Here is a 19,773-nt window from a genome sequence, read left to right as displayed (position 1 = left end):
TACTGTATTTATAGGATAATTTTTAGAAGAGGAAATGTCACTTAGCAGGTGAGGCCGACTCTTCTTCCCCAGCTGACCCCCTGCTGCCGGTCACTCTGAAGTATTCCCTGCTGAAACTTTGCTTTTTATCAATAAGATCAATCCTCCTGATCCAGACTCAGTATGGTGGGGTTGAGTGGAGGGATGGGCTTCTGTCACCTTATCAAATTGGAGGATCCCAAATAAAGGCTTAATCCCCCTACAGACAGCACGTGTGCCCTTATTGCGTCTTCGTTCTTGCCTGTATTTCCAAAGAAAAGAAATAAAAAGGGCAGGCTATAAACAATACTTTCATCATTTTGTACTTGATAAGCTCGACCTTTGTTTTACCACATAATTCAAAACTACTCTACACCACAACTCTGCTAATTTGTTCTCTTCCTCCTTCCTCCCACCCATCTCCTGCCACTTCCCCGGATGCATAGAGCTGTCAACATCCTGCTGTCCATTAGCATAAATAAATCCATGCTTTTAAAGTAAAAAATAGCTTTCATGCTGTGTTTGTTGAAGATTGCATTACCATAAGTCTAAAAATATTCTTGAGTAACAGGTAGAACATACATTTTAGGGAAAATGACATGCTTTTATTGTGGTTCCCTGAAAGTTGATGATTAAAAGCTCAGATCTCAATACAAGTTATATTTCCGCTTCAGAATCTGTTAAACCATGTTTTTCAAGGCATGTGCATTCATGTTTTAATTTTTTCTGTTGAAAATATATTGTAGGCAAATGAAAAAAAAAGATGAAATGCCATTTAAATGTGATCTTTTTTATGAAACAATGGATAATGCTATAGCATTCCTGCTTATTTTTACATCTGTTAATTGAAATCTTATGTTACATTTGTACAATAGATAAAAAAATACTGGGCTGAGAAAGAACAGAAGTGGCAAGAAATGGAAATGAGAGATCTCAGGCGTCTAGAGGAGCTGAAGAAATTAATGGCTGCACAGGCGGTAAAAGACAAAGAAAGGTAAAAGAAAAAGTTAATTTGTGTACCAACGGAGATGGCAAATGGAGTCTTTTGTCATGTGTTAAGATGAACTAAATGTTCAGAGGAGCATTTTTCCACACATAATGTAACCATTCAATATTTATACTCACAAGTAGATAAAATGATTTCTATAATGTTTAAAATTCATTCATAAAGGAACCTCTAGTTTTTCTCATTTTGTTTCTTAGTATCCCAGTTAAAACCCTCGTAGAGGGTTTTATGGTGTTCTGTTGCCCACTGTGTTCATGAAATAACACTGCTGCTGCTGCAACTTAATATTTTGGCCCAGGAGGTAAAAACCATTATTCCAAAAAGAAGGGAGAGACCCTGCTATTTACTGTGATGGACTCAGGAGAGAAAGACTCATAATTGTACAGTGCTGTGTAGTTATATGTAATGTTCTTAGAGTTTACTCCATATATGAAAAAAACAAACCCTCTGTACTTCCTAAAACTGGAATTCTAAAGCCAGAAAAGACATTTGATAACAAGTAGCCTGGTCACATTTAGCATACGATTCTACCAAAACATTGGTTTTCTCAAGGTAACTATGTCAGTCAGGATCCATACAAAGACAGAGCAGGAAAAGTGCAAGACACATAAACTGTGAGGAAATCCCTGCTATATAAACAGATAGAGAAACATTCTAAAGAACACCCTGTTGCTAGAAGGAATAAACTGGCTTGGAATGGGAGTCCTTTCCCACTGTTCCATTCAGATTCCATTGCATAGACTGTGCTTATTGCCAACTGTTCAAGAAGTTGCTGGCTGGGCTAAGCCAAGGGTAGTTCATGGTTACTGGTGAAGCATGAAGCGCTCCACTTGTGGAATGGAGAGAAGGTCAGGCAAGCCAAACCGGGAAGTTAACCACTGACATTCTTATAGGACTTAATGGGAATCTGATCATGGGAATATCTAAGAGATTTTATTAAAAATTGATCATGGGGGTGTCACAGATCTCTACAGGCAAAAGAGGTACTGGGTGTCCCATGAATGTTGAAGTTGAGGTTCACCTGCATATGGAAAGCGTCATTTGTAAACTATTTGACCACTGTTCCCACCTCCAGTCGTCAAGGTTGCAGAGAGAACCCCAACTGAGATCAATGTTGAGCGGTCTTAAGGATTTTTGGGTGAAATTCACAACGGTCTCCACACATCTCGATTTTACAGTATAATCTTTCATTGAGGAAAAAAAAGAAAGGCAAAGGCAGTGTTCAAGTTTTAGAGGTCAAGCAGCCAATATTAACCAGATGGGCAAGTGCAAACCAATTCAAGGTAGCCATGGTTCAGAAACAGGAAACAACAACACTCAACCAAGGACACACTGAAGGGCAAGGCAAAGATAGTGATCAAGAGCCTCCTGGAGCCATCTAAAACTAACTGGAAATTAAAAAGCATGGGAAAAAAACGTAACAGATGTAGAGCCCCAGCTTTAGGACACATGCTTCTAATAGAATCACTCCTTATAGTCAGGGGGCCTCCCTGATTAGAGTCATTTTAGTCTCTTGTTTCCTGTCCCAGTAATTATCAAGATAAGCTGATTCAGAATTTCAGTTGAAAAGGAAAGGAAAATCAGGTTACATAACAGGGAGGAAAAAATAGGCTTATTACAACATAGCAGAAATTACTAAGGACAAGAAGGCAGGAGGCCAGGGTTGGGATCTCAGTACATCCTCAAGTCCTTGGCCTTAAATTTAAGGGTCTGTGAGCTTCTGTTGAAGTGTTGTAAATTTAGAGAATGATGGAGTCAATGCTTGAATTCAGTGGGAAATCAGTGAAAGGAGTCTTTAAAAATATCAGGAAATATAAGAGAAAGTCTTCTGGGGAAAAAAAAAGATGGTGGTGTTATATGCAAAATCATTGTATTTCATGTGCGACTTAGAATTCAACAATCAAACATTGCTGATAACGTTTATTTCAGGAAGCAACCAAAAGCTGTGTTCTTTTAAACTTCTAGCACTAAGAATTTTGGTTGGTTAGTTAGTAGTTTGTGTGTGTGTGTGTGTGTGTGTGTGTTACTGCAATATAATTCACAAAACCCACATGTGGTATTTTAACCATAGGCAAAGTTTTTTCTTTCATGTTAGAATAAGAAGGCATGAAACATCTCCCAGATCTGTCATGAAAACACGCACACAGGCTGGAGAGCTTGGAAATGTCTGTCATTTACTTCCTTTTTCTATCTTTAAATTCTAAGTTTAAGTTTCTTGAAGATGATAGCCATAAATAAACTGATATGAAGTTGACCCATATGAAAGTCATTATTAAAGTGAAAATGGTTGATTACTGGAAATTCCATGTGGTTCAATATAAATGGCTTAGCAATTCATTTTGTTTAATTATATTTCTCCTTTGCATCTTTTGAAATGTCTTTTATCTTTATTTTATTGAAATTGCTTCTGCCAAAGTTTTCACTGATTCCCTAATTTCATAACCTCCTATTTTAATTTCTTGGCATGCATTGGAGTTTAGGAAGGAAGTCTTCAGAATTATACAGCTGATGCTAGAATCCTGGCTCCCTCTTATACAGCTAAGAATGATTTGAGGGAGTCAGTCAACCTGTTGATGCCTCAATTTACTCATCTGTTCAAAACTGTTGTAGGGATCAATTGAAATGTTGATTGTAACACTCTGCCTAAAACAGCAAACACTTTTATTGGATGAATACTTATCAGTTACTTTGTATGAATTCTTCTAATAGCTTTGCCAAAATTTGCAAGCACTTTGGCATTTTAAATAAGGCATATAGTAAAGATATTCTTTGTTACTGTTTGTATTTATTTACAGAAGATGAAAATATTTCATATGTTTCAGAACACAGATTTGGGAGGATAGTGATACTGCCCACCCCACCTTCCACTAACTTTACATGGCAGGTTTCATTTCACTTCGTAGTCACAGGCTTTGTAGTCATGTCAGGTAAGGATATCAACCCATAGCAAGCAGAAAAAGAAAAAATAATGTTCTTCAGGGGTATATCGAAAGGCTGTATACAATAATCAGTTCTCAGGTTGTATACAATAATCAATCTCATACATTATACTTTTTGGTTCTCTGTGTATTAGTTATTACAGATTAGGGAAAACACATTTGTCTTTTGGGGACTGGCTTATTACACTAAGCCTAATGGTTTCCAGTTGCATCCAGCTAGTTGCAAAAAAATTTTATTCTTTTTTATGGCTGAGTATTATTCCATAGTTTATATACACACATATACACATTTTTCATTTTTTATCCAGTCATCCACCTGGGCTGATTCTATACATTAGCTATTGTGAATTGAAGGAGATTAGAGAAATTGAAAGTTGCTGTTATCACTTTCTTAACATACATAAGTGAATTCTAAGAATAACCAAGTCACTTAAGATCTCCATAAACAAACATCATAGACTGGCTGGTTTAAACAGTGAAATGCTATTTTCTTGCTGTTGAGGAGACAAACAGTCTAAGATATAGAATACTAGCATGGTCAGGTTTGGGGGTAGTGGAGGAGGGGCGGCTGTTCTCCTGCCTTCCAAAGGGCAGCCTTCTTGCCATATCCTCAATATGGCAGGGAGATAGAGGTGTCAAGTTCTGCAACTTTTCCTTTAATGCCGCTAGTCCCTTTATGAAGGTACCACCCATTCACAAAGGTCACATCTCTAAACATCGCCACACAGATGATTATAGAATCAGCATATTGAATCCCTGGCAGCCATTTATGTAAAATGTATGTATGTGCGTGTATGGATTGCTGTATTATAGTAGCTTACTACTAACTACCACTTTTTAGCTCATGTTGCACTTACTACATTATGTATACCAGCTAGAAAAAGAAACCTTCTGGTGTTAGGGTGAAGTAAAACCCCTACTGTGAGTACACAGATCCAGCAGAGGGCTCCTGAAGCATTCATCCAGTTTGATAAGCAGAAGCAGATCAGACATAATGCCCCAGATATAATCCTGGTCAGGCATCCTTTTTGTAAATCACAAACTTTAAAGCAAATATAGCATCCATGCAAATAGATGTAATTCTTTTAAAATATTATGTAAAATGAGTAGATATACATGTATATATTGATGTTTCTTCTAAGATTAACTATAACCATCTGGAGTTTATTTTCATGAATGACTGTGAGGAAAGTATCAGTCTTCTATTTTATTATTCTAAATTAAAAGTCAACTATCCCAATACCATTTATTTCATGATTCATCCTTACCCACTGATTTGAAATGTCACCTTTACCATATATTTTTCTAATTATGCTTTAAAATCCACATGAATTCTTGATTAGATTAAGTGAAAACAGACCTATATTTATGTTTCTATGTTGATGTCATGCTGTTTTAATTATTCTATTTTGCTATGTGGAACAAGTGCTCACTCATTGTTCTTTTAAAAATATCAGCTATTTTTATGTCAAATCATGTTGGTGTTTTAAAAGTTTTCTTAAAGGTCGCTGACATTTACAGCAGTATGTTTTTGGAATAGCTCTCCCGTTTTCGGTCTTCTCTCAGGTTCTTTAGCAAAGTTACACTGATTTATCTTAGTGCAAACTTGGAAACTATTTTCAAGCAGGTAGACCCTGGTGACAGAGAAGCCAACTATAAATTCCCTTCAGCAGGCCCAGGAAAAAAGGCTTGTCTTCAGTAAGGAAGAGGCAGTGTAAAAATGCCACAAAATGCTGTTTAAGTAAGATTTTAGTTAGGTCTGGGGATTGACTTTGCTGAGGGTGGAGTCTAAGGGAAGATGAAGGAGCATGGCCCACAGGATGTTTGAGCTTTTTTAAAGCCTGCTGGGTTGAAAACAAGATTCTCTGAAACTTTCAATCTCTTATTTTCTAAAAAAAAAGTGATTGGGCTGTAGATTTAAGATTATTTCTTGGGCCTGGCGTGGTAACCTAGCAACTAAAGTCCTCACCTTGCACGTGCTGGGATCCCTTATGGGTGCTGGTTCTAATCCCGGTGGCACCCCTTCCCACCCAGCTCCCTGCTTTTGTGCCCTGGGAAAATAGTTGAGGATGGCCCAAAGTCTTGAGACTCTGGCTTCAGATCGGTGCAGCTCCAGCCATTGTGGCCACTTGGAGTGAATCAGCAGACAGAAGATATTGCTTTCTGTCTCTCCTCTGTATATCTGACTTCCAATAAAAATAAATCTTTAAAAAAAAGATTGTTTCTTTAGGTCCTGTCTGAAATATTGCCCTTATCTGTTTTTGAAATAGTTCATTTTGTATTTGCTATCAAAAATAAGTTGGCAACTTTTGGGGTACTTGCCAAAGGAAAAATTGTTGATAAGAAATTGAAAACTATTTTCCCACAGTCCATGTCTTTTTGGAGAACTGTGCAGATAGCTTTATTGGGGCTGCTGAACACTGGTAATTTTTATATTAAATAAACTTCTTAATTGTAGAATAATTTCACATCTTCCTGTTTTAAGTGTAGAATTATAACTCTGAATAAAGTTAGAGGGAGGAACCATCCCTATAGTGTTCCAGGATAATCATCACCTCATAATGATCTCTTCTACCCATTTTGATAGCTCTTGATCCTACTTCCCTCCTAAAGAAACCAATGTATTTCTGTCTAGACATTTTATGAAATCAGAATGCATGTGAGTGCTTTCCCTTAGCATAATGTTCTTGGGGTTTATAGATGTAACATGTATCATTAGTTTGTTCTTTGCCGCTACTAGAGAGTATTGCACTTCAACATTGCTTTTTAAGATTCTTTAAACTTAATTTGAAACTTCTTAATAACTTCTCAGTTTCAAAGACAGACAGAGGGAGGGGGACACACAAACACACACACACAATTTTTCCATGTCCTAGTTTAATTCCCCAAATGCCATGGCAACCAGGACTGTGCCAGTCCAAATCAGTGAGCCCAAACTCAGCTGGAGTTTCCCACATGGATTGTAGGGACCTAAAAATTTCAGCTACCCAGATTAAGAAACTGAAGTAATGAGGACCAGTACCCAGGTACTGGGAAGTAATGTGGAGATCTTGAATCACTGTTCCAAATGTCCATCTTTAATGTGGATGTTTTAGGCATTTTGCAAAGCAGTATTGGTTTTGTTCCTTGTTGGTGAAAAATTAAATTTGGTGAAAGATTAAATGCTAGTGTAACCCTAGCAGTAAAAAAAAAATCAGGAAACAAAATTTATATACAGTATGATGTCACTTTTATAAAAGGCATCAATTTGTATTGAGATCAAATCCTCATGGGTCAAGCAAGTGTATGAATGTAACTTCTTAATAACTTCTCACTTTCTTCCTTAACACCTTTCCTTTGGGGTGGAAAAGAGGCAGTAATCTTTTCCAACAGAATTACCTAAAGCTCTTTTTTTTTCATAATGGCTTTGTTTTAGATGATCCCTTTTGGAAAGAGAAGACGAATAGCAGCCTAAGTTGGAGCTAACACACTCCTCCAAGGGAAAATGAGATAGCTGGTCTGTCAGCAGATGCTGCTGTGCCAAGTGACCATGTGCCCTATGCATTTGCACACTCCAGAGCATAAGGCAATGTTGCCCAATATTATGTGGAGCACATATGTGATTTTTATGTTATCCAATAATCACTTTAGAATATAAAAAAAACAGGTGGGATTTAGCTTGATGTGAATAATCTGTATCAGAGTTCAAATAATCAAAAAAAAATTTTAAAAACTCCATCTGTACTGAGTATGTTCAGTCATTATTCTCTAAAATGGCAATTTACATAGCATTTGCATTGACTTAGGTATTATGGCTAGAGGTGATTTAAAATACATGGGAGGATGTGCTTGTTTTATATGCAAATATTGTCATTGTATAATAAAGGACTTGAGCATCCCAGGTTCTGTTTATCTTCTGGGGTTCTGCAATAAACCATCAGTGGATATTGAGGAACAACTATAACCAAAATTAGCCATAAATATTAAAACTTCAATATGCCACATTAGTGTGAAATTAATAATTTTGTTTTCCTATAATCAGTATTTGAAGTCTGGTATAGATTTTACACATTCAGCAAATTTTGATTTGTACTAACTGGATTTCCACTGCAACATTATCTTGGTGTTTGATGGGAACTATACTACACAGTAGTAGATACTAAAGAACTTTCCTGGTAATGTGAGATTAGTTAGGTGGTCAACCTTTAGGTTCTCCCTGCCTTATAGGATTGACATTTAATTTCATGCACATTTAAACTTTTCACTATGTGCATCCTTCAGGATCTGCTTTACCCTTGCTTTATATCCTTTGTATCTTCTCCCCCCCCCACCCACTGACTTCCCCTCTAAATTACAATGGGTGGTCCTTCATGAACAGATTTAAGTTCATCATACTGTTATGGAAGTTTTTCCTGACATTGTGGGCATGGACAATGTCAGAAATATCCTAACAGCAGGATGCTGGACTCTAACTGTTTCACTGGGAGTCCATCTTTGGTCTGGATGCATAGAGACATACTGTACTTTGCACGTCTGAACATATCAGTCTCTGCTACACTTCTGTTATACATCCTCTTAAATACAGAGCCAGTGAACATAGTCCACAACAAGGAGAAAAATTTTCATCAACGTGAGGTGATTGTAGAAAATGATGCTACTGCATGGCCCATGTGGTGCTGAAGAAATTATAATTAAAATTTGAACATTGGGGCCAGCGTGGCCTAGCGGCTAAAGTCCTCGCCTTGAATGCCCCCGGATCCCATATGGGCGCCGGTTCTAATCCCGGCAGCTCTACTTCCCATCCAGCTCCCTGCTTGTGGCCTGGCAAGGCAGTCGAGGACAGCCCAATGCTTTGGGACCCTGCACCCATGTAGGAGACCTGAAAGAGGTTCCTGGTTCCCGGCTTCGGATCAGCGCAGCATAGGCCCTTGCGGCTCACTTGGGGAGTGAATCATTGGACGGAAGATCTTCCCCTCTGTCTCTCCTCCTCTCTGTATATCTGACTTTGCAATAAAAAAATAAATCTTTTAAAAAAAATTTGAACATTGGCCCGGTATGGTTGCCTAGCTGCTAAAGTCTTCACCTTGCAGGTGCCAGGATCCCATATGGGCATCTATTTTAATCTTAGCAGCCCCACTTCCCATCCAGCTCCTGCTTGTGGCCTGGAAAAAAGTCGAGAATGGCCTAAAGCGTTGGGACCCTGCACCCATGTGGGAGACCTGGAAGAAGCCCCTGGCTCCTGACTTTGGATCGGCTCAGCTCTGGCCATTGCGCCACTTGCAGAGTGAATCAGCAGATGGAAGATCTTCCTCACTGTCTCCTTCTTTCTGTATATCTGCCTTCCCAATAAAAATTTAAAAAATTTTTTTAAATATTAGATTTAACACCACAAAACTGCAAGTTGAAACAAGAAAGGGCCATTCCCTAAGAAGAGCAAAACAGCCCCTAACCCTGTTACCATTGAGTATCATCCAGGAGCAATCACTTAAAATCAGAGATGAAAGAGAAATAGTGCCAACTTCTTGCTCTTTACATGGTTCATGACATTATTGGCATGTTCAGTAATGGGGATTGTAATTGTTGTTGTCTAGGTATATTTAGAACTTCCATTGCTCTTCCACCATCATTCCTTAGTAGAGATGTCTTTTGTTTATTTTCCTTGATTCCTGGTATTCTGGTCTCCATCACTTCCTTTGTTTGTGGGGTTACATGTGTATGATTTTTGTTTTGTAGTTGTGTATTTCTGATGGACGTTATATTAGAGTGAACATGATATCTGACCTTTTGGGACTGGCTCATTTCCCTTAGCATAATGGTCTCCAGTTTGGCCCATTTGGCTGCAAATAATAGAATCCCATTCTTTTTAATAGTTGAGTAGTATTCCAATAGAGTAGATGAACCACAATTTCTTTATCCAGTCCTGTCAATGGGCTTCCTGGTTGTTTCTATATTTTTGCAATTGTTGATTGTGCAGCAGTGAATATATGGGTGCAGTTTGCTTTCTCATGAATCAGGTCCTTTGGATATATTCCCAGAAGTGGGATTGCTAGGTCATGTGGTAGGTGACTTTTCAGTTGCCTGAGTATTCTCCATACCACTTCCATAGTGGCTGCACCAGTCTGCAGTCTCAGCAGCAGTGGATGTTTTTCCCACACCCTCACCAGCAGGTGTTAGTAGTTTTCTGTATGTGGGCCATTCTCACTGGAGTGAAGTGGAACATCAGAGTTGTTTTTATTTGAATTTCCTTTATTGCTAGGGGGCTTGAGCATGTTTTGTGTTTGTTAACCATTTGGATTTGTTCCTTTGAAAGGTGTCTACTTGTTTTCTTCACTCATTTCTTGACTGGTTTGTGTTGTGGATATGGTTATTCTGGAGCTATTTTTGTATTCTAGATATTAGACCCCTGGCTGTTGTGTAGTGTGCAAAGACTTTCTCCCACTCTATTGGTTGCTTTTTTACTTTGTTGATTGTTTCCTTTGCTGTGCAAAAGCTTAGTTTGATGTAGTCCCATGCTTATTTTGGTCTTGACTACCTTTGCTGTTGATGTTTTTTTTCTAGGAAGGCTTTGCCTGCACCTGTATCTTGTAGAGTATTTCCTGTGTTTTCTTCTGAAAGTTTGATGATTTCTGGGTGTAGGTTTAGTTGCTTTATCCACTTAGATTTGATCTTTTGTGTATATTTTCTTAGTTCTGCAGGCTGCTATCTATTTGTTCTAGGAGCATTTATTGAAGAGACTTTCTTCCTAGATTGTTTTCTATTCTTTTTTTGGAGATTAGGTGGCTATACAAATTAGGTTTTTTTTTTAAGAGTCATTTACCTTCACTGGAAAGGCATACCCACAGAGAGGAGAGACACAAAGATCTTCCATCTGCCCATTCACTCAGCAAGTAGCTGCAATGTCTGGAGCTGAGCCAAAACAAAGGCAAAATCCAGGAGCCTCCTGTAGGTATCCCATGCAGGTACAGGATCCCAAGGTCTCAGGCCATCCTCCACTGCCCTCCCCATCCAGCTCTCTGCTTGTGGCCCCAGAAGTTGGGCAGCTGGACACAAATCAGCATCCATATGGGATCCTGGCAGTTGCAAGGCTAGGATTTAGCCACCAAGCTATTGTACAGGGCCTCAAAAAGTTATTTTTTTTTAAATAAAACACTTTCCTTTTTATTGCCTGAGCTTGGGCTTCACTTGGAAAGTTAGAAAGTAATGTGAAGATTATAGAAGTTGAAATATTAATCCATTATTCAAGCAATAGAATTAGAAGTCTTCCAAATTAGACAAAAATGTTAATTCCAAAAAGGGGGAGTTTTTTTTTCCACAATGTTTATCTATTATGTTATCTAAATTTCTGTATATGCCAGGTATTTTTTGAGCTATTCCATGACCATGCCACTTTGAACTAATGCCCATAAATTTGTTCTATGGTTTTAATTTTCACAACCAACACAAAAAGCTACACTTAGTGTCTTGCTTTACATCTAGTGGTTCTTGCCTTTCTTGCCACAAAGGATCTGAGCACACCTGTTCAAACATTTTTATAAGTAACCTTTTTAGGACAATGCTGTATAGCCCAGGGCATTGCCCTATGTAACTCTGTTAAGGCTGTGGTAGCTCCTCAATGTTTGGTTTTATTTTCAAATCATTTTGTGTTTTTGTCCCCTCTGTAGAAATGTTACTGCATATTGCTTATACTGGAACGTAAAACTCTATCCAGGAAGAGTTCAAAGCAAGGATCTGTAATGGTCCTAATCTCACTTAACAAGCTTCCTTAGCCCCATTGCTTTCCATCACCATTGAAACCTGTGGAGATTAGATCAAGATCAGATCAGATCTCAGCAAGCAGAGATAGGATCATTTTTTCATGCAACAAGGCCTCTCTCCCTTGGTCATTATGGTATTGTGAATACTTGTTAAGATATTCCATAACATTTGTGAAGTTGTCCCTTGTAGTTAACATGCTTGTCTTACATTTATCCTTACAAAAACAAAAGTTGGCAAATAGTAACTGCAAGATTATTACAGTTGCTTGTGACTTAAGTCTGTAGTACACATTATATTGCCATTTATGATCATTTTAGTGTGTTAAACATCTTTGGAGGTATACTGTGTGAGCCCAGCGTGAGAGCCTAGGTGGTTAAATGCTTGCCTTACATGCACCAGGATCCCATATAGGTGCCAGTTTCTGTCTTGGCTGCTTCATTTCCCATCCAGCTCCCCGCTTGTGATCTAGAAAGGCACCGAGGACAGCCCAAAGCCTTGGGACCCTGTATGTGTGTGGGAGACCTGGAAGAAGCTCCTGGCTCCTGGTTCTGATTGGCTCAGCTAGCTACATGGAGAATAAACCAGTGGATGGAAGATCTTCATCTCTCCTCTCTGTATATCTACCTTTCCAATAAAAAATATTAAAAACACAAAGTATATCTATATATATATTAAAGATTTATTTATTTTTATTGGAAAGGCGGATATACACAGAGGAGGAGAGACAGAGAGGAAAATCTTCCATCCAGTGGTTCACTCCTCAAGTGACTGCAACTGCTGGAGCTGAGCCAATCGGAAGCCAGGAGCCAGGAGCTCTTCCAGGTCTCCCACATGGGTGCAGGGTGCCAAGGCTTTGGGCCGTCCTCGACTTCTTTCCCAGGCCACAAGCAGGAAACTAGATGGGAATCGGCACCCATATGGGATGCTGGCATGTTCAAGGCGACAACTTTGATAGCTATGCTATCGCGCCAGGCGAAAAAAAGTATATTTCATTCTGCAAGGCATTTTGGACATTTCTGAAAGGCAGATTTAATTAGTAAACAGTTTTTCATAATACATTCCACAGCCAGAAAACTGAAGCTGCGCATAACCAATAAATGGGCAGATGTGAATCTGAGAATTTTGTCAATGAGTGTTAATGCATCATGAGAGCAACTACATTTGAATTTACATTTCAGTCACCTCAGGGAAATTTTCAAAGTGCAGTTTCCCAGGCCAGATCCCAGACAAAATTAGATTTATATATTTCTGAGCATAGAATTCATGCCCCTGGAGTTTTTGAAAATCATCAAGGCAATCTAGAGCACAGTGAACCTTGAGAGATGTTGTATAAAAATTCTTTCTCACACTTTCTGAAGTTTGGGCTCTAAAGCAAATAGGTTCTTAAGACAATCTCAGGGCTGGCATGATGGCTCACATGCCAATTCTATACCTGCAAATGTCCATCCCCTATAGGCAACCAGTTCAAGGCCTGGCTGCTCCTCTTGCCATTCAGCTTCCTGATTATGGCCTGGGAAAGCAGCAGTGGTTGACTCAAAATCTTGGGATCCTGTACCCATGTGTGAGACTTGAAAGAAGTTCTTAGTGCCTGGCTTTGGCTCAACTCCAGTCATTGAGGCCATTTCGGGTGAGGCGGGGCGGGGGTGAACCAACAAATGAAAAATTTTTCTGTCTCTTCTTTCTGCCGATCTGCCTTTGGTAGAAATGCCTATAATTTCTCCTTTCCCCATATCTTCTCTGAATATTTCAGAGAATTCATATGGAGAGAACTTCATATTATTGGAAAGGCTTATTAATTTTGCAAATCCTGAGGAAAGTTGTATAAATTTTTTTCCTAATTGATCAGAACTTTCTATACTTCTGTATGCATATAAGTGTTGTGTGCATGTGAAACGTTGTGTTTTGTGGAAATATTGTTTTTCCAAATAAGTTTTCTGTGTGATAGAATGCAAAATTTGAAGTTTCAGAAGTTAATCACTTTTTGGGAAGACAGACAAAAGCCAGCTGCCTTCCTAAAAGTAAATGGCTTTGCTAATCTTGTATGTTTTGGGGTACCTGCCAATATTAGGAAATTTACAGTTATTCCATTTTGTAAATAGTAAAACCAGATATTTCTCTATTTTCCATGTCTTTTCCTAACAAAGTGCAAATTTTAGCATGTTGTGTTAAAAGGCACTTAAGGGTAATGCAGGTTCACAGCCTAAATGGTAATTTTTAAAAGATATGTTTAGGAATAGGACTTAATCAAATTTTACAAACTTTTTTTGCTTCTCAGCATGAGATTTTCCAAAGTGGTTGGAATGTTTTTGTTCATTAACTCTGTCAACCAAATTCCCGTTCCAAGTGGCATTGCCAAATGATGCAAGATCCTTGATCACTGTGAGGCATGAAACAGTAAAATCCTTAATAAAATCACTCATTTTGCCTTTAAAATGAATATTTGAAATACTTTATAACTTACCATTAACAGACTGGAAGGGATATCATTGTGAGCCTACCTGCTGTCGTCCAATCCATTGAGCTGATTTTATCAAGGATGACAATACTTATAGCCTACGCATTAGTATGACAGAACTACTTGTGGAAGTATGTGTTCTTGCTGAGGGCACAGATAGAGATTGGCATGTACTTCTTGAATAAGGCACACCTGAATGAACTTGAGTGATGGCGGCTAAAGAAGTTTGTGGGTGAATCATTTTATAACCATTTTAATGCAAAGTTGAATAAACAGGCTTATGCCACTCTACAGAAAAAGCACCAGCTGGGTAGCAATGGCACAGCTGAGTGTCTTGGATGACAGGTTAGTTTCCAATGTATGCAGGTCTGCCTACACATTTATAGATAGACCATAGGCAATTGAATAGTGCCTATTGTTTAAAAGTATTGTTTAATAGCTTTCACTTTATTTTTTTTAACTGAATTTTAGAAATCTTGATCACTGCAGAAGGATCTCTACTGTACACCAGTTGATCCATCTGTTGCAGTTAATTGTTCAGGTCATAAAATGGAATGTGAGTGTGAATTTGCACAATATTCAGAAATGCTTTATAGTGTTTTTTATTAAGAGGGAGTATTATATCCCTTTAGTGCCCATTATTATGATGTTTCAAATGTGTCAGTGATGTGACCACAGATGCTGTGCAGGGGGATCTTAAAAGCATTCCTGAAAATGTCTATTATGGAAAAAAATCATGGATTAAGGGTTTTTTACTAAATGAAATAAAAATTATGAACAAGTTATGAGTGTGAGGGAGATAGAGGATGAGAGTGAAAGTGCCTCCACACACTGGTTCTCTGCCCAAATGCCCGCATTAGCCAGGGGGCAAATGAAGGCCAAAGGCAGGAGCCAGAAACAGTCCAGGTCTCACTGATGGACAGTATCATCTCAACCATTGAGCCATTACCTGTTTCATCCCATAATGTAGATTAGCAGGATAGTGGAAGTGGAGCAGATTCAGAATTCAAACTGGTACTCCAATACAGGATGCAGACACCCACGTAGCAGGTTAACCACTGCACAAAACCCTTCCCTGTTATATTTTAATAATATTGTAGACTCAGTTTTAGAACTGGGAGATATCTTGGAAAAATGTGTAGTTTAACCACTTTGCTTAACAAGGGTTCAAGTTTGCAAACTGCAGGAGTGATTGGTAGTTAGATTCTCCAGGAAAAATTCCCAGATAGCTCACGGAATGACCAACAATGTTGCAGACTCAAACTTTAAAAGAATGCAGTTTGGGGAGATTACACAAAATTATTCCAGGATACACTACTATGAACCACTAAATTCCATGGTTTGCTTCCTTCTCCAATGTCCGTGGGCTCTAGCATTTCTGCAGGCAACCCTGTCCTTACTCATATTCCTGCCCTACCACCACTGCCTGGGCCACTACAGGATTTTCATCATTAGCATCATTGGTTTCTATGTGAAGTATCTGCTGATGTCAGTTCCATGCTCAAGCTGCAGATATGAGAATGACCTGGAAAGCAAGCACACACAAGGAAGGCAGGGCTGACCTAAGAGGTTAAAACATCAGCTGGAAAATCCGTATCAGAGTACCTGAGTTCAACATCAAGTCTTGACCTTGACTCCACTTTCTTGCTGACATAGATCCTGGGAAGCAACAGTGATGGCTCAAGTAATTGGGCTCATGCAGCTCAGGTAAAAGCCCTGGATGGAGTCCTAGGCTCCCAAATTGGGCCCTGCTGACCCAATGTGGACAAATGGAGGAGGGAATGTAGTTACTCTTGATCTCCCTCAGTGTTTTTAAAGGAAAGTGAGAGACAGAGGCTGATGCAGTAGCCTAATGTGTTAATCCTCTGGTGTCAGCATCCCATATGGATGCTGGTGTGCATCCTGGTTGCTCCACTCTGGAACTAGTTCCATGCTTACAGCCTGGAAAACAATGGATAGGGCCTCAAGTCCTTGGGTCTCTGCGTCCATGTTGGAAATGTAGAAGAAGTTCCTGGCTTTGGATTGACTCAACCCTAACCATTGAGCCATTTGGGGAATGAGCCAGCAGATGGAAAATCTATCTTCTCTGTAAAATCTGCCATTCAAACAATAAATCTGGAGTTCAGAAGCTGAGGACAGAGAAAAAGAATGCCGTCTAGAGTACACAATTAGTAGGAGAAAAGGAAGTCAGAGACAACATATGCTATATACCCTTCCTTGCAGGTTTAAGCCACTAAAATTTCTTCCCATCTAATACTGTAAACTTCACATTTTACATCTAGGATTTGCTTTCCCCAAAGAGAAATCAACTTGATCGTCTGTTACACCAAATCTAAGATCTCTCAGTGATGCCTTTTTTGTCCTATTGTCTCCCAGTCCTGTTGAAATCCTCCCGATTTATGGATTGAATTTTAAAGGTTGCTACAAAGATTACATCATGAAAAAAGACTAAAGTAGACAAAGTTTCTACATGTGAAAGAGATAAAAATATAACAAATGAATATTTCCCTTCCTTAAATGGCTCCTCAGTGAGGAATCAAAGGTAGTTTAAATTAAGAATTTTCTCCCGCAATATAGAGGTTGTATTCATTGTTCATTTCAGTCAACATCTAGGCTGATTGGTGTTCTTAATCCAAAAGATTGCTGCTACCTTGGTATCAGAGAGATTTATATGGTTACTTTTACCATCATCCATGCAGTACCAGAAGGTGTCCTAATACTTTTCTGAATTTCATATGCTCCTTAACAAGTCTAGTAAACAGTGGCTCACTTCCCTCTAAAGTGTGAACAGTTCCAAGAAAATGTACCCTCTTCTTTATTCTGCCAGTTTGCTTGGTGGCATAAACCCCAAAAGGCAGTCGTTTGCAGTAGTTGCTAATTAAATGTAACCATTATTCTCTTCCTGGTGAAAAACAGAGGTTTAATCCAATGGAGCCTAGACTTTCAAGAATAAGAACCAGAAATTTAATAAAGTGCTGTTAGGGTTAACTGAAAAGCACCATTCTCTTTTAGTCTTATTGGCCCACCCATGCATTCATTCTAGATTTGTAAATAACTTTTTTTGGTAACTGCTTCAGGACAAAACTATATCCTCTAAAATATTCCCTGTTCCACAAACTGTTGGTGTTGCCCAGATCCTGCCCTATCTGAATCTGATTGGCAATTCCACTATTTTCCAAGGACGCAGCATTCGGGTGGTGGGTGAATTGATGCAGTTCAGCCCTTTGCCCCACTTCTCATGTGTGAAAGCGAAGTCATTAGAAGACATTTCTTGTGGGGTATCATGAGAACAGATATGACACCAACACACGACAGCAGGAAAGGACACCCCAAATTCTCTGCCTTTCACATTACAGGACGGTATAACATTGTAACTGGCTAGCACTGGCCAATTGTTGTGGTTGTATTTTCAACAGTAAGAATGAAAAGTAAAAAAGAGAAGGTCCCTGACAGAGCAGGCAGGCATCTCAATAGGGAACTGAAGGCCAGTCTGCATGGATATGGGTGTGGGCCTTCCGTTTCTTCTTCCCCCTACAGCCTTTCTGGGATATTGCTGGGGGAAGGGTTTTTGTGTGTGAAATCCCCTGAACTTCACACTAGCAGATGATATTCCCTCAGATAGCCAGAGAGAAGGCTGGAACCAACCCAATCAGGTTGCTGAGCAAGAGTTCTCCAAGATTCAGAAACAGTAATCATGTTAGCCTTGTTAAGGCTAAATCTGCAGTTGAACAGTGCACTGCTTCTGTCGCATCAGGGGAACATTTTATCGTGAGTTCATTGAGCACTAACCCAGCTGCTGGGGAAGAAGACACACAGAGGTCATCTCTTCCTCCAGATTCTCTAAAACCACTGGGACAGATTACTTCTGGCCAACATTACTTCCCTGGGTCTTGTCACAAGTTCTCAATTTTATTCAGTGCCCTGTCCCTAACCAACTGGCTGTATTATTTGCTGCGGTCCACAAAATCTTTTATTCAGTTACTGTAATATTGCTTAACTGATCATCGCTCATCTTCTACCTCAGATCAGATTAACACTGAAATATACCTCTTGAGATTGTACGCATGTGGAAAGTGTCTTCATCCATCTTTCAGAGGTGTTTCTGAGCTAGCTTATCTACCATAGCACTCTGTCACTCTCTGGGACCAGCATACATGTAGGTCAGTTGGAAAACTGGCTTTTTCTTTTTCTCACACCAGCTCATCATTAGGAATGCAACATGGTCCACTAGAAATGGGCCAAGGAAGAATGTGAGTATAGCATGGGGGAGAGGAAGCCACCGATTTGGACAAACTACCTACTCCACCGAATCCAATGCTGGGCACTTCCACATTATGGCCAATGACCCATGTGACACCCAGACCATTATGTGTAGCTGGAATCTCACTGTTACCTATCTACCTTTGTTTCTTAAAAATAGCAATGAAAGGGCCTGGCGCTGTGGCCTAGCAGCTAAAGTCCTCGCCTTGAATGTGCCAGGATCCCATATGGGCGCTGGTTCTAATCCCAGCAGCTCCACTTCCCATCCAGCTCCCTGCTTGTGGCCTGAGAAAGCAGTCGAGAAAGGCACAATGCTTTGGGACCCTGCAACTGCTTGGGAGACCCGGAAGAGGTTCCAGGTTCCTGGCTTCGGATTGGGTCAGCACCGGCCGTTGCGCTCACTTGGGGAGTGAATCACTGGATGGAAGATCTTCCTCTCTGTCTCTCCTCTCTGTATAGCTGACTTTGTAATAAAAATAAATACATCTTTAAAAAATAGCAACGAAAAATACCAGTCTCATGATTGTTGTGAGATACACTATCTGTCTTATTGCCTCACACCAACCTGACACCAGGAAGTGTCATAATGGTTACTAGAGCCCAACAGTAAGGCAAGAGCCATCTTTATAAGAATTATTTCTTTTGGAGAAGTCATTTCTGGGCTGTGCAATGTTGAGTCTCTGTACTATCAAAAACTTACATAAGTTTTGGCGTACTCTACCGAAAATTTTTTGGTCGTTTAGAATATACCAGTTATTGAGTTTAACATAAGCTAGCCTTATATACTTCAGTTCTGTGTAGCTTTCAAATAAACCAAGCTTAAATGAAGGGAAGTTGAGAGGACTTGATACTACCTACACCTAATGCATCATGTATGTCATGGAACTCCCTTTTTTCTTTATTTCCTTCCATCATAAAGTACTCAGAACTCTGGGTATGGTCTCTGTCAAAGAGGAGAAAAAAGTTTTAGTTTCTTTACCAAAGGTGTGCATCCATCAGTTTTGGCCTAACTGGAAAAACATGTGTAAAATGGGGCATATCTTAAAATTTATAGTGGGGGCATACATTGTGATGCAGGCCAGACTGCTGCTTTAAGAGGCCTGACTCCATATTAGAATGCCTGGTTGAGTTCTAGTTGCTTCACTTCAGATACAACTTTCTACTAATGAATCCTAGGAGGCAAGAGATGGCTCATGTACTTGGGACCCTGCCACTCTTATGGGAGACCCTGGTGAAATTCTGGGTTTATGGCTTTGATCTAGACAAGTCCTGGCTGCTGCTGCTGCTGCAAAAAAAATTGGGAGTGAATCAGAATAGGCAAACATCCTTCCTTTTTTCTCCAAGATGGAAGGAGAAAGAAA

General features: G+C 39.4%; 1 protein-coding gene across 4 annotated transcripts in view; it reads left to right on the top strand.

Annotated features, from left to right (window-relative positions):
* Positions 1 to 19,773, top strand: part of CCDC148 (coiled-coil domain containing 148) — a 248,390-nt gene that overhangs the window by 181,741 nt on the left and 46,876 nt on the right. For all 4 annotated transcript variants that reach the window (XM_058664513.1, XM_058664512.1, XM_058664511.1 and 1 more), the window contains exon 12: positions 894 to 1,012. In XM_058664513.1, the coding sequence (XP_058520496.1) occupies positions 894 to 1,012 (119 nt within the window). The remainder of the gene's footprint in view (positions 1 to 893; positions 1,013 to 19,773) is intronic.

This window comes from Ochotona princeps, chromosome 5 (genome assembly GCF_030435755.1).
Source record: "Ochotona princeps isolate mOchPri1 chromosome 5, mOchPri1.hap1, whole genome shotgun sequence".
In the NCBI taxonomy this organism is placed as follows: Eukaryota; Metazoa; Chordata; class Mammalia; order Lagomorpha; family Ochotonidae; genus Ochotona; species Ochotona princeps.
Note: the sequence above shows the minus strand (reverse complement) of the source record. Positions and strands in the feature narration are given on the sequence as shown.